Source organism: Callorhinus ursinus, unplaced genomic scaffold (assembly GCF_003265705.2).
Source record: "Callorhinus ursinus isolate GAN/ISIS: 27379988/994484 unplaced genomic scaffold, GSC_fseal_2.0 scaffold36, whole genome shotgun sequence".
NCBI lineage: Eukaryota > Metazoa > Chordata > Mammalia > Carnivora > Otariidae > Callorhinus > Callorhinus ursinus.
Window position 1 is genome coordinate 10,692,934 of NW_027397098.1, and position 12,725 is coordinate 10,705,658.

A 12,725-nucleotide genomic window follows, 5' to 3' on the forward strand; every position below is an offset into this window, starting at 1 on the left:
AGTGACCCAGAGCCAAAGGGAGACTTCTGAACTAGGCCTTTGTCTTCCATTTTGTTTGAGAAAAAAAGTATTCGGGAATGTGAGTGGGACCCAGACACCTGGCCATTTCTCCTGCTCTGCCTTGTTTTGCCCCGGGAAGAACAGCTGCTCAGAAAGGAGGCGTGCACGCGCGCAGCCGTGGTCAGCAAGGAAGGACCCCAGGGTGCCACGAACCTCGGTGGGGGGGAGGGGGGCATCCCCACGTTCTCCCTCCCCCACCCGCACACACAGGCCTGGGTCTGAGGCCACCGCTGCCCCCAGGGGGGCTCTCCTCCCACCCCACACTGACTGTGAGAAAGGAAAGGGGTCAACGCACTTGTCCGGGCAGCTGCGTGGGCACCTCCGGGGGCAGGCAGTTGGGCAGGGCAGCGGAGGTAGAAGCCACATGCTCCTCAAAGCTGTTGATGCGAGGCTTTTTGGTGGGCTCGGGGCTGGCTAGTGGGGTGACACTATTGCGTCTCATGAGCGGGTTAGGTCCCTTCTTTGCATCCTAAGCGAGACAAAGACAAAAGAGAGAAGGCGACAGTTACAAGGAGTGGGGAGGTAAATAAGCCAAAAAAAAAAAAAAAAAAAACCCAAACAAAACAAAACAAAACAAAAAAAAAACCCAAAACCAAACAAAACACATTTCTCTACTTCTGGGTTTTACAGACTCGAGACTGACCACAGGGCCTGACCCTGGGACCACGGGGTTGCAATTCTACCCCGTGACTCCCAATTGGTAAGAACGAGGGAGGATGTGCTAAGCCCCCTTCCCGAAACATTCCAAGACGCCCACGCGGACAAACGCAACGTTCACAAAGCAGGCGAGGGACGGACAGCAAGACCAGCTCTGCGGGCAGTCATTCAGGGACAGCAGATAATGAGATCAGAGGAAAGAACCTTGTTGCCAGCCTCTGAGACAGCCGAGAGAGGGGAACGGAGGCCTGAGTACGAGGCTCGGGTCACCACGGAGGGGCAGAGGGGGAGGAGCCAGGGCTGGTCTCCCCCGCCCCAACACTGACCGCGAGCCAGGGTGCGCACAGCAGACACGGGATGGTTCCTGCTCCCCATCACTACACCCCGGCTTAGGACGAGAAGTGCAAGCCTCGACCCCCACCAGGAGAGCAAAGAGGCAGAAAATCGGAGGTGGGGGCAGAAATGGCAAGCCGGGGCCAAACACTAGCCTTCCAATTGAGTGACCACGCAACAGGAGCGAGGACTTCTGTCCCAAGGCCCTGGGACCCTGAAGCCTGCAGCCCAGGAGCCTGAGCAGAGGTCAGTCTCCCTCAAGACACTGCCCCAGTCCCACACAGCGAGGTGCCCAGGGACCACTGGAGCCCAGCGGAGGCCCAGCCTCGCTGGCGGAGTCGGGCTGGGAGGCTGCTCCTCACCCCACCGCCCACGTTCAGAATCGGGGGCCGCCACAGGGCCAAGCCTGGCTGTCCATCCTCCTTTCCCTCTGGTCAACCAGCCAGGCAACGGCTGGTGGGAGCTGGGACTTTCATGCCAAAACCTTGTGGCCAAGCTCCTTGGGAACAGGGAGGTAGGTGTCCTGTGCGGACGGGAACATCACACTCTGTGGAAGAGAAAAGGGTCAACTGGCAAAGCGTTGTGGTTTGACAGATAGTCGGTGGAAAGTAAACCCAGCGTTCCTTCCCAACCACGCCCGGGCAGCGGACTGCTGTGCCTGTGGGGTCTCCGACCTGGCTGACCTCCAAGGGTGAGGCCTCCCCAGGGGAAACCAGATGCCACCAGGCCTGGGGTCTCCTGAAGAAACCTTCCATTCCCCGGGTGGTCCGTGGAGTCCCTACCTCACAGACCACACCGCCTCTCCAGTCCCACCCCCTTGCCACAACTTCCGTCTTCTTGCTAATTCTGCACCTAAGCGTACGCAGACAACTGAGCGCATTTGCTAATCCCGTTTGCACCGGTCACTCTAAACGTGAAAGGCGTCTTAGTCGCCCCAAAGGAAGACACTGGCTGTGCTACGGTTGTTGCTTGCAAGAGCAGAATGTGTCTTCCGTTTTCATACCCATTTCCTGGGTTACGTCAAAATGGGGGGTGGGGGTTAAGTATGGAAAAGTAAGAAAAAGAAGGCGCCAAGAAGCCACAGACAGAGACAGGGCAGAAACACATGAATGAAAAGGAAAGGCAGGGGAGAAAGTCACAAAGTCCAGCCGATTTCCAACAAACTCCCTCAGCGAGAACCCGGTGCTAAAGGACACAGGTGTGCAGTTACAGGCAATGTGACGTGGGGGCGTCCCCAGGGCTCGCACCCACGGGCCCTGTCACTCCACAGAGTCCCTCCCGGGATGGGGGATGGAGGGGGGTGCCGGGGTGCACTCACCTCTGACCTCTCCCGGTGCGTGCTCACAGACTCCACATGCAGGTAGACGGACTCTACACGGCAGCCTGCGTGAGGGTGGGGACAGAGGTTGGCTCCTGGTTCAAGGGGACAGGCCACCTCCACTCCAGAGCCACCAGGAGCCACTGTCCCAGGGAAGCAGAGCGTGGCAGGGGCTGCGTCACCACACTCACCGTAAGCAACAGGTGTCAGTTTGAGGACGGTGTGAAGGGGGCATTTCAGATAAGGCATCTCCTCTGAAAAGAACAGAAAGGGCCTCACGATGAGCCACGAGCCTTGAGGACGGACATTCACAGGTCCCCAGGGAGAGCTTCGGCCACGGCGTCGGTGCCCTCGGGGTCCCGGCCGAGCGTGTCTCCGTCCCCCACCACCCCACGCACAGGTCCCCTCCTGCTCAAGGTAGGCGGCCCTCGGAGAAACCCCTAGCCAAAAGAACACGCTCAAAGCCAAGTCCAAACCCGCCCTCACGCAGTGCGTTAGAGTTCAAAGGTCATTCCCCAGTTTAGGTGCGTGGGGATTCGGGTGAAGCTTGGATAAGACACAGGCTTAAATTTTTAAGTCTCTTAAGTCTCATGAATTTTCTGGGTGCTTTGTTCTTTAGAGGTGGGCTGAAGTGCTGCCCCCGGCCCCCAGCCCAAAGCCCCTGAGAAGTGAGGAGCTGATGACTTTCAGGAGGCTGTTTCACGAAGCCCTTAAGCCCATCAGACTGTGCATCAACTGTGCTCCGAAGGTCTTCCGAGGGCTGGCTGGGAAGCCCTGGGCCGGGAGGCTTGCCCCAACACCCAGCAGCACAACAGATGACCCGTGTGGCCTGGGTGGGGAAGGCCTGGGTCTGCAGCAACCCCACACTCCAAGGCCAGTCTCCATCCTCTCTCTTGGGGAGCCCAACTGGCTCCTAATCGCCCCCACCGCCCCGAGGAGGCTTGGGAGGAGGGCGGCACCTGCACTCTTATCCAGGAAGTAGGCCAAGAGGCAACGCAGGACGGCCTGATGGCAGATGACCAGCACGTTCTCCTGGCGCTCCAGCTCCATGATCACCGGCTCCAGGCGCTGGACCAGGTCCTGGTAGGACTGCAAGACAGACGGACAGGGATGCTGCACTGGAACAGAGGTGCACGCAGGAAGGGTGGGGGCCACGCCTTCCTGTGGTTAGAAACCAGAGGACACGGAATCAACTGAGAATCGATCCACAGCCAGTGGTGTTTCCGTGGTGCACTCCTTCTGGGCGCTGGGGGACCCACCTCCACTGGCTTCCTAGAAAAGGGAGACTGTCCCCCTGTGGGTGAGGATGCGGAGAAGCAGTCCTCCGAGAGGAACTTTGTAAACGATCCTCTCTCACGGCTGCTCCCTGATCCTCCACACGGGGGAGGGAATGACATCCTGACACACGCTTACGACGTGGAGGACGGCTTGAACACGTTACACTAAGTGGAAGACGCCAGACACAAAAGGCCACGTGTTGTACGACCCCATTTCTACGAACTGTGCAGGACAGACGTGTCCACAGACACACAGAGTAGATCCGTGGGTGCCAGGGCCTGGGGGGGGGGGGGCGGTCACAGGCTGCTGGTTCTTTTGGGAGTGATAGAACATTCTAAAATTAGTGGTAACAGTTGCACAGTATTGTGAGTACACTAACCACCACTGAATTGTCTACTTTAAAATGGGGAATTTTATATTGTGTGAATTTCCTCTCAATAAAAAGAAACTGAAAAAGAAGGGGCTGATGGGTGGCTTTTAAAAAGGACCACCACGGCTCCCACTCACGCCACTCCCTCCGTGGTCCCCCTGCTTTCTCTTACTAATCAGGTTCCAGGAACGGGGGCCAGGGCGACGGAGGAGGGCAGCGCCCTGAGCACGAGGGAACGAGGCAGGACAAAGACCGAGAGCCTGCAGACAGCAAGGACCCACTAGCGTCCCCGGCGGCCTGCAGCAGACCCCCAGAGCACCCCGCATGCCAGAGGCTCCGTCCCCTGCTCGCTCGGCCAGACAGGGCCACACGTGGCCGCGACTCAGTGAGTACACATGACCTGAGATGACACACGTCTGCCACCTCGCCTGCAGCCGGGGGCGGGGGGTGTCCCTCGTACCGAGCGAATGATCGCCCCGACTGACGCCGTCTCCCACATCACTACGTACTCTTCAGAGAAACGCATCTCGTGGCTGCTCACCAGGAAATACAACCGTACTGCCTGGAGCTGTCTACAAGGATCGGTTTAGGCAGACTGGACGGGAGCTGAGAGCGCCAGGAACAAGCATCGGAAGGGGTACACGGGAGGCTGGATGCAGAGCCCTTCTGCCCCTACCGCCCAGAGCCCTCGGCTACTGCGGCCCGTCGCCAGGAAGGGGGCCGACTGGGCCCCCCACAGTCCTCCGCGGCCCGGCCTGGCCGTCACACGCCGAGAGCGGGCGCAGGGCCCCACCAGCGCACGTACCTCCCCGGTGGGGTAACGGTAGTAGTACTTGTCCTGCTCCCGCAGAGCATACTCCTCGGGGTAGGTGTCCTTGATCTCCTCGTACGTCATCTCCTCGCAAACACCCTGGTGGGGACACCCAGACGTCACTGCGCGTCGCTCAACACAGCACGTGCACGTCTGCAAGGGCCCTCACTTCGGGCAAATTCGGTGGGAAGAGACCTCCACTCCGCCCCCCGCGCCCGCGCCCCGCCTCCCACGGCCGACGTCGGGTCCCCGCACTCACAGCATCGATCTCGTTGAGCGCCTTCCACTGCTCGTAGGGAAGATGAAGGGCTTCCGCCGTCTGGATGGTACTTTTCAGCTGGCTGGTCCACACCTTGAGGTCCTTCAGGTTCTGCTCCTCCACAAATTTGCTCAGGGCATTCGCGAACTGAGAGGGCACAGGACGGGAGGGACACGCGCTGGACTCAGGCTCCTGCCCTCCCCCCACCCCACGAGAAGCAGTGCAGGACTCGTCCCACGCCACGGCAGCGACATTGCTCTGCTGTCATCAGATCAGCGAGGAGGAGCCCGGGAGCCACTGAGGAGCAGCCCCTGCAGGCACATCCTCCCCGAAGACCCGGGGACCACCCCCCCCGCGCACGCTATACCCCTGGGGACGCACCCCATCCCTCAGCAGCCCGCCCTGTCCCCTGCCCACCCCCCTACCTTCCTGCCCCTGCTGGACAGACCCGAGTCCCCTCCGATCTTCCCCTGGAGGTTGTGCTCGCTCTCGCCGTGCCGACACAGGTAGATGGTGCGGGGCTGCACGTGGATGTTCATCAGGTAGTACACAATGCGGCTCTGAATGTGGTCCTGAACTCTGTTCACCAAGAACCGCCGGCCCACGTCGATCACCTTGATCAGGGATAGGTCCCTGCACAGGAAGGCAAGCAGCTGAGCCGCAGTGCCCGGACCGCACAGCCCAGCCCAGCCGGCCCGCGTGTAAAACCCGGGGCCCCAGGCCCGTCGCAGAGACTCAGCCCCAACAAAACCACCACGTCGGGCCGTGAGCTCTGTGAGGGCACAGATGGGAGTCTGCCGTCTCAGAGACAGAGAGTAAGTGTGCAGGGGTGGTCAAGAGGCCACTGCCTCCCAGAAGAGGGGGGGACAGCAAAGCACGAGAACAGAACAGAAAAAGGAAGGACACAGCAAAGGGACAGGAGGAAGCTGGGGCTCGATGTGCACCTTCCACACCTCAACAAGGTGAGCTAACCTAAAACACGGACACCGAATACGCAATCAAGGATTTTTTTATTTTATTATTTTGTAAAATATCTTATTTATTTATTTGAACGAGAGACAGAATGAGCAGGGGGGAGGCGCAGAGGGAGAAGGAGAAGCAGGCTCCCCGCTGAGCAGGGTGCCGGACATGGGACTCGATCCCAGGACCCTGGGATCATGACCTGAGCTGAAGGCAGTCGCTTAACCGACTGAGCCACCCAGGCGCCCCAGGATTTTTTTCAAAAGATGTTTTAAAAGAGAACTGACGAAAGTATCCAGGAGCAAGTGCTTTGTGAGGACAGCAAGGAAACACTAAAGCGGGGGGACTCAGAAGCGGTCATCTCTTAGGAATCACCTGTCACATTTGTCGGGGTCGAGGGGCTGATAGCTGGCTTCATAGCAACTGATTCTCTTCATGAAGTCGTCCATAGCTTCTGCTGAGTTGCAATCTTTGTAATCCGGGCTGGAGATTTTAACTTCCTGTAACACCACAAAGAGGCAGCTGATGAATCACGCTGTGAAGGCTTTCTGCTTAGACGAAGCAGGATTTGGGGCTTGCAAACAGGGAGAATACAGAGCAGCTCAGAATAATGATGATCCTACCCAGCATTTAAGAGGAAAAAAAGAAATATACCAGGGGTTGAGTCAGAGCCGGATGATTGCACTGGGAAAGCACCCACGGGAGACAGAGGATCGCTCCCCGGAAGGATGGAGACAGGAAACCCACAAGGATTCTAATGAGCACATCAGAATGGGCCATGATTCGGGATCAACCCAGTAGCCAGGTCGCCACCAGACCGCCAACCCTCAACTCAAGTTTTGGATAAGCACAGTAGGCTGCCGGTTAGCAAAGGCGCACTCTGGAGAAGCTAGCGAGGCCCTGCCCTACGCACCAGGCACGATTCTTCCTGCCACCACCCATATGGGGCAGCACGTGCTTGTCACTGGTCCCCACTTAGTACTTCTCCACCGGGCCCACACGCCCTGTCTTTTCGAAGGTTTGCTCTCCTGGGAAGGAGGTGAAGCAGAAACAACCCTCGGACCCACCATCTCCCATAAGTGATAGGTCTGAGCAATGGGGCAGATCTGAGGGAAACTCAGAATTTGTTAATGCAGGTGTTCTCTTCCTCTACAACAACCAGTACTGCCACAAGAGAGGCCGACACTCTTCAAAGACCCGAGTTCAGTAGGGAGTTAGGTGCTTCACGGTGCAGAGTCTCAGTCTGGGGAGATGAAAACGTTCTGCCCATCGCGGGGGGTGACCACTGCATCAGAGATGTGAGCGTGCTGAGTGCCACGGGCTGGAACACTTACACGGGTCAGACAGCAAATCTGGTCTTATGTATATTTTACCACAGTGAGAAATGATCTACGTTCCCAAACCCCTTTCTCCCTAGCACGGCCGCCACAAAGAGCGCAGTGGGAGGGCCTAAGCTCCAGAGCTGCTTCTTGGGCTTAAGCAGAGCCACAGATTTCTGAAGTGGGGCAAATGACCAGATGTGTTAACAGAGCACAAGATAAGTGGTGAGCTTCCAGCCGAGCACGTGGGGACTGCTCACTGCGGAAAAATTTAACTGTGCACCTGCACTGTGCCTCGCTACCAAGTGGGACTAGGAGAACCAAACCGAAGAAACACAGCAAAACCCTCTGTTCAGATTACAGCAACTTCTGTCCTACATCCCTGTACTTTGAGCCTCTTCCTGTGGACGCGCTGAAACTAATCCGGGCTGATTTTCCACAATTTGAATAGCCCTTCCTGAAATATGAACTCATTTCTTAGAAACGCCTGTAAATATTCCCACTACCTTGAAGAAAAGTTCCAATGCCAGAAGCCAGTGAATCTTCAGCAACCCCCTAAAGACGCACGCTGGTCTACAGCAAACCAGAACCTTCCCTGTGCACGCATCAGACCTGCTTTTCATTAGAGACCCATCTTATTCTCATGCATTTAAGCTGGAGAGAAAATTACCTACTTGAGAAGGTGACCTGTAGTAAAGTCTTCATGGTAACGGTTTCCATTTACGATATGTTGCTCTCGCGTGGCAAAATTTAAGAATTAATTAAATTAAGCTGCCAATTATCCTCAACTGATCTGAGCAAACCTCCCCCTTGGCACTGGGAGAGGAGAAGGGAAAGTTGCAGATGCAAAGGCAGAAAGACTGTTTTACTACCTCCATTCTTCCCACTCTTGGGGGCTCTGCCTTTTACGCTGGCTGCGTCCTACGGAGTTTTATCGATACTCGATCATTCTTACTGATTAAGGACCTTAACAGCTAAAGAGTCCAGCCCGCTTTCTCCTTTCCCATCTGGAGGGTTAAGTTGCCCTTTGTCCCAAGCAGCCCTGTCCCCACTCGGCTGCCAAGCTACTGCCACTCACAGAAACTGTTCCCAGTCCCCTGCTTTATCTCTTATGTCCCGCAAAGACTGCTTTCTGCCAAATGTCGGCAAGGACCCCAGATAAAGCCAGTCCAGGTCACAGAACATGCTTCTAAATTAAATACCACTCTGTACTTCCCGCCTCCCTGGATCCCACCTCTCAGACAAAACCAACAAGCTGGGATAGTCAGCTCGCTCTCAGCGTCTAGTTATTGCTCTGGGCCAGATCTGGTTCCCCACTTTTCTCTCACTGCCACCCTAGAGTGGGGTCCTGTGTGGTCTTACCATGATGTTGGAGGCTACAACCATAGGGTCATCGCACACAGACTCAATGAAAAACACCTGGAAGAAAGCAAAGCGAAAAGTTAGGAAACAACAAATGTGATTAACACAAAGGGCTGACTTTGGTGTCACTGTGATGTCATCACCACATCTGAGGAGGAAGTACCCCACTTATAAACACCCAAACACATAAAATGAACCACTTGCTCAATCCCGAGTCCTTCACCCTCCCTGCTTCCTAGTCACGGTAACCCCTCAGAGGCCCCACCGGTAAGGCCCAAACTGTAGGCAGCAAAACAAGGGCAGTAGGAGGTAAAGAACCAAGCATGGAGCAGAGGTGCCCCAGACATGGGAACCAGCCAATCCCTGAGTTGCTTGTTTTCCCTGCTCCTGCATACTCCAGAGCAAGACAAGAAGTCTGGCTCACCTTGAAATCATTTTCTTTGGCAAAATGAAGGATCATGTGTCTCCTCTCTCTCGTAGTATTGGTGGCATCGAAAACCTAATAGGGAGACAGAAGGGCAGTGAAGAGAGCCCAAGTTTGAGATGAGTAGTATTCACCAAACCACAAGTAGGTCAGCCTGCTTGTCACCTCTAGGTGTAAGCCAAAAATGTGGTTCCAGGAGAGACCACGCCCTGCTCCCCCCCCCGCCCCTCCCACTGCCTCGGGCACTCAGGGACAGATGGGCAGGTGGGAAGAGAACTTAAAGCAAATGAACAACAGCAAGGCACGGGGGAGGGACCCTGGCTACCATGGCGGGAGCCACCCCAGGTCCAGCCTGCCTCGGAGGCTGGGGCCCTCACAGAGGAGCGGGTGCAGAGCACACCAACCAGCTGTGCTCCGAGTCCGCTCCCAGTTAACCACCTTCCTGGGTCCTGTGCTGCTCTAGCCCCTTGCCCCCCCACCGCCGAACTCTCAGGCCCAGGCACCTGTCCCTACTGGAGGTGTCCCTGCAATGGCTCTCAGCACTGCTCTGGCCCGCGTCTACATCTTCCTCTCTCCAGAGCACCATCCTGCTACGATGCTGGAGCAGAGCTGGCCAAGTCCCCAGACTTACCGCAATTTGGCCCCCTTCCTTCGTCAGGTAACTTTTGACGTCTCTCAGGGCAGCTAGAGCACACTGCCTGCAACACACAGAAAGAGAAGCCATGCCTCAGACCAGCCCAGCCCGCGGGGGACACCCAAGCAGCCCCCCCACTCCTCGTGACGAACAGAGTGACCGGCAAGTCTACTGCTAAACTGCTAGGCCCAGCCCGCACAGACCCAGAGGCCTCACACAGGTGGCTAGTCACCCTCGAGAGACGAGGGTGAAATCTCATGGGGAGCTTTTACAGAACTGAGGCCCAGGTCCTGCCCAGAGATTCTCACGGCACTAGGTAGGGTAGGGCTGGCTTCAGGATCGCCCCAAGCTGCCAGGTGAGTCTAAAAAGCTGTCAGGGCTGGGCACCATGGCACTTGGGTTTCATGACCCCCCTGGGCTTAAAAAAAAAAAAAAAATCCTTTTCAAATGTCAACAGAAGATTTCCCACAAAAATGATTTTGTTCATTCTCAGTGAGACATGGCTGTTGATCTCTGTCAACCGTCAGCTGAACCGGACCCCCTGGGGGCAGATGAAGGAGTGAGTCCCACAGAGGCCAGGACTCATCCTAAGACACTCGGAGGTGGGGCCGGACCTCCTCCCACAGGCCTGCTTCCTCTTTCCCTTACAGAACCTGCCCTCAGGAAGCAAAGCAAACGGAAGTCCAGGCCCCCGCAGCAGCCCGGGCCTTACTTGCGGACTTTCATGGCTTCCTCGTTGTCGGGGCGGAAGAAGCTGTAGGAGCTGTAGTGCTTCACGGCCTCCCGGCGGTACTCCCCGACGTTGAACACTGCAGAGGCAAAGACAAGGGCCCTCAGCTGACCCCCGGGGAGGAAGGAGCCGCACACATCCGCAGCTCTCTCGAAAAAAGGAAACCACGCCAACACACCCACGCCAACCTGAACGAGATGGCGCTAAGACACGGACACCGGGAAGTGGACCCCCGTGCAGGGCCGTGAGCCGGGAAGGCCGCCCGGCAACCCCAGGCCCAAGGCTGCTCATGGCGGCCTGCTTTCCCGCCGCCCCGGTGCAGTCCAGCTTCGGGAGACCGTGTGACGCGGCGACAGGGGCAGGGATTTCTGCGCACGGCCCCCAGGACAGCGCGGGGTCTCACGCCTGCCCCGGGGTCCAGACCGGCCGTTCTCCTGCTGACCTGGCAGCCCCCGCGCGGCGCAAGCACAGGGCGCTGGCGGGGCACTCACTGTGTGACACGCGGCGCTGGGCACTGCGGGGGACGGCACATGTCCAAAGGAGGTCGGCCGACCTCACGACCTCCCCCGGGTCGTCGCAAAGACCGGTCATAAAAAGGTAACTGATGGTATGCAGCCCTTTATGACAGTCAGGAGAAGGATGTCACAACGAAGTGCTATTGGAACTTGGGGGGCACGGCTCCCCACAGACTATGCAGCCAGAGAAGGCTTCTTGAAGGAGGTGAGGGCCGAGCTCGGCACGTGGGGGGCAGTGGGGATGACACAGCAGCAGGTGGGAAAACACCCCAACAAAAGTTAGGGTACGTACACAGCGCGGTGAGAGACACAGCCGGAATGGGTCCCCCACAGCCACGGGGGACAGGCCAGCCCCAAAGTGGCCCTGCAAGGCAGGTCCCGGCAGCCATTTCTCCCCGTCTCAGGGGTAGGCGAGCAGGACTGCAGCAATCTACGTGACCAGCCTGGCCCCGGCCCGTGGCCTCACCTTTCGTGGGGACGCCAATCCAGTTGAGGTAGCGAGTCAGCTTCTTCGAGATGTACGTCTTGCCCCGGGCTGGGAGGCCCACCATGACAATCACGGTGGGGGAGTTGGTCAGCTTCGGCCCACAGGCTAGGGGGAGAGCAAGGAAAGGTGTGAGAGATGAAGCAGCGCACGATGATGAACGAAATCCTGTGCCCCACAGTGAACGTTCAGGAATTCTGCAAAAATTCCTATTTCATTCCCACCTCAAAGCCCTGGGCATTTTACAGTCCAGCGAGGCCGAGAACCCCTGTTGGCCAGAGACCCCAGCCCCCCAGTTATATGTCTCCATCCTGCTTTCAGGTCATGCATGGCAGGGGCTGTCCCAACCCCAAATACCAACCCGATCCCTGAGGGCCCTAGACCCAGCCAGGAACCCCGTTACTGACCCCAAAGCAGAGGCACTATGGGGGGGGCATAAGGAAGGGACTGCCCAACACCAGTGGGGGTGAGGTTAACAGTAGGAGAGGTGTTTCGATAAGAAAAAAACACCAGGGAGGGCGCCTGGGTGGCTCAGTTGGTTAAGCGACTGCCTTCGGCTCAGGTCATGATCCTGGAGTCCCGGGATCGAGTCCCGCATCGGGCTCCCTGCTCAGCAGGGAGTCTGCTTCTCCCTCTGACCCTCTTCCCTCTCGTGCTCTCTATCTCTCATTCTCTCTCTCTCAAATAAATAAATAAAATCTTTACAAAAAAAAAAAAAAAAGAAAAAAGCACCAGGGAGAAAAGTTTTCACTGGGTTTTAAGAAAGGAACCCAAAGAACCCTGGTCTGGACACTTAAGGTGCAGTATTTCCTTGGCTGGTGTCTTGCCCTTGAGACTCTAAGGTGACTCCAGCATCCTGGTGACAAGAGTGCCAGGGGCCACCCATTGGGAGCAAGAGACCAGCCACCTGCCCACCCCCAGCCCAACAACACTGCCTGGTGCTCGCCGGCTGCCACAGTCAAGCTTGCTCGCCCAGGCAACTACCTGGCATTGCTTCCTGGGCACCGGCCACATGGATGCCGGCAAAGCTACTGTGATCACACCACAGATCTAGGCAGACGTGAGGTTTAGCCAGGGGCTCTGTGTCTTCCTAAACAAGCGAGTGCCAAATGGGGAAGGAAGGAGAGCCACCAGGCCACTGACAGGCACAGGGTTGAAGGAGGACACCTCCCCTAAGCTGGACGCCCTAACACGGTCCCATGCCCACCCAG

At 57.3% G+C, this 12,725-nt stretch overlaps 1 protein-coding gene across 7 annotated transcripts in view; it reads right to left on the minus strand.

The window, feature by feature from the left end:
- The window catches only part of PFKFB3 (6-phosphofructo-2-kinase/fructose-2,6-biphosphatase 3), a 76,339-nt gene that overhangs the window by 7,838 nt on the left and 55,776 nt on the right, over positions 1–12,725 (minus strand). For 4 of the 7 annotated variants that reach the window (XM_073879948.1, XM_025853559.2, XM_073879949.1 and 1 more), the window contains exons 2-15: positions 11,497–11,622; positions 10,498–10,594; positions 9,783–9,849; positions 9,152–9,226; positions 8,728–8,784; positions 6,422–6,546; positions 5,512–5,719; positions 5,087–5,233; positions 4,822–4,926; positions 3,328–3,457; positions 2,560–2,622; positions 2,369–2,433; positions 1,535–1,597; positions 356–529 (exon numbers count right to left, since the gene is read on the minus strand). In XM_073879948.1, coding sequence (XP_073736049.1) covers positions 356–529; positions 1,535–1,597; positions 2,369–2,433; positions 2,560–2,622; positions 3,328–3,457; positions 4,822–4,926; positions 5,087–5,233; positions 5,512–5,719; positions 6,422–6,546; positions 8,728–8,784; positions 9,152–9,226; positions 9,783–9,849; positions 10,498–10,594; positions 11,497–11,622 — 1,502 coding nt within the window. Of the gene's footprint in view, positions 1–355; positions 530–1,424; positions 1,598–2,368; positions 2,434–2,559; positions 2,623–3,327; positions 3,458–4,821; positions 4,927–5,086; positions 5,234–5,511; positions 5,720–6,421; positions 6,547–8,727; positions 8,785–9,151; positions 9,227–9,782; positions 9,850–10,497; positions 10,595–11,496; positions 11,623–12,725 lie in introns of those variants that run through there. The other 3 variants (XM_025853561.2, XM_073879950.1, XR_012374589.1) reach the window with 2 other exon arrangements.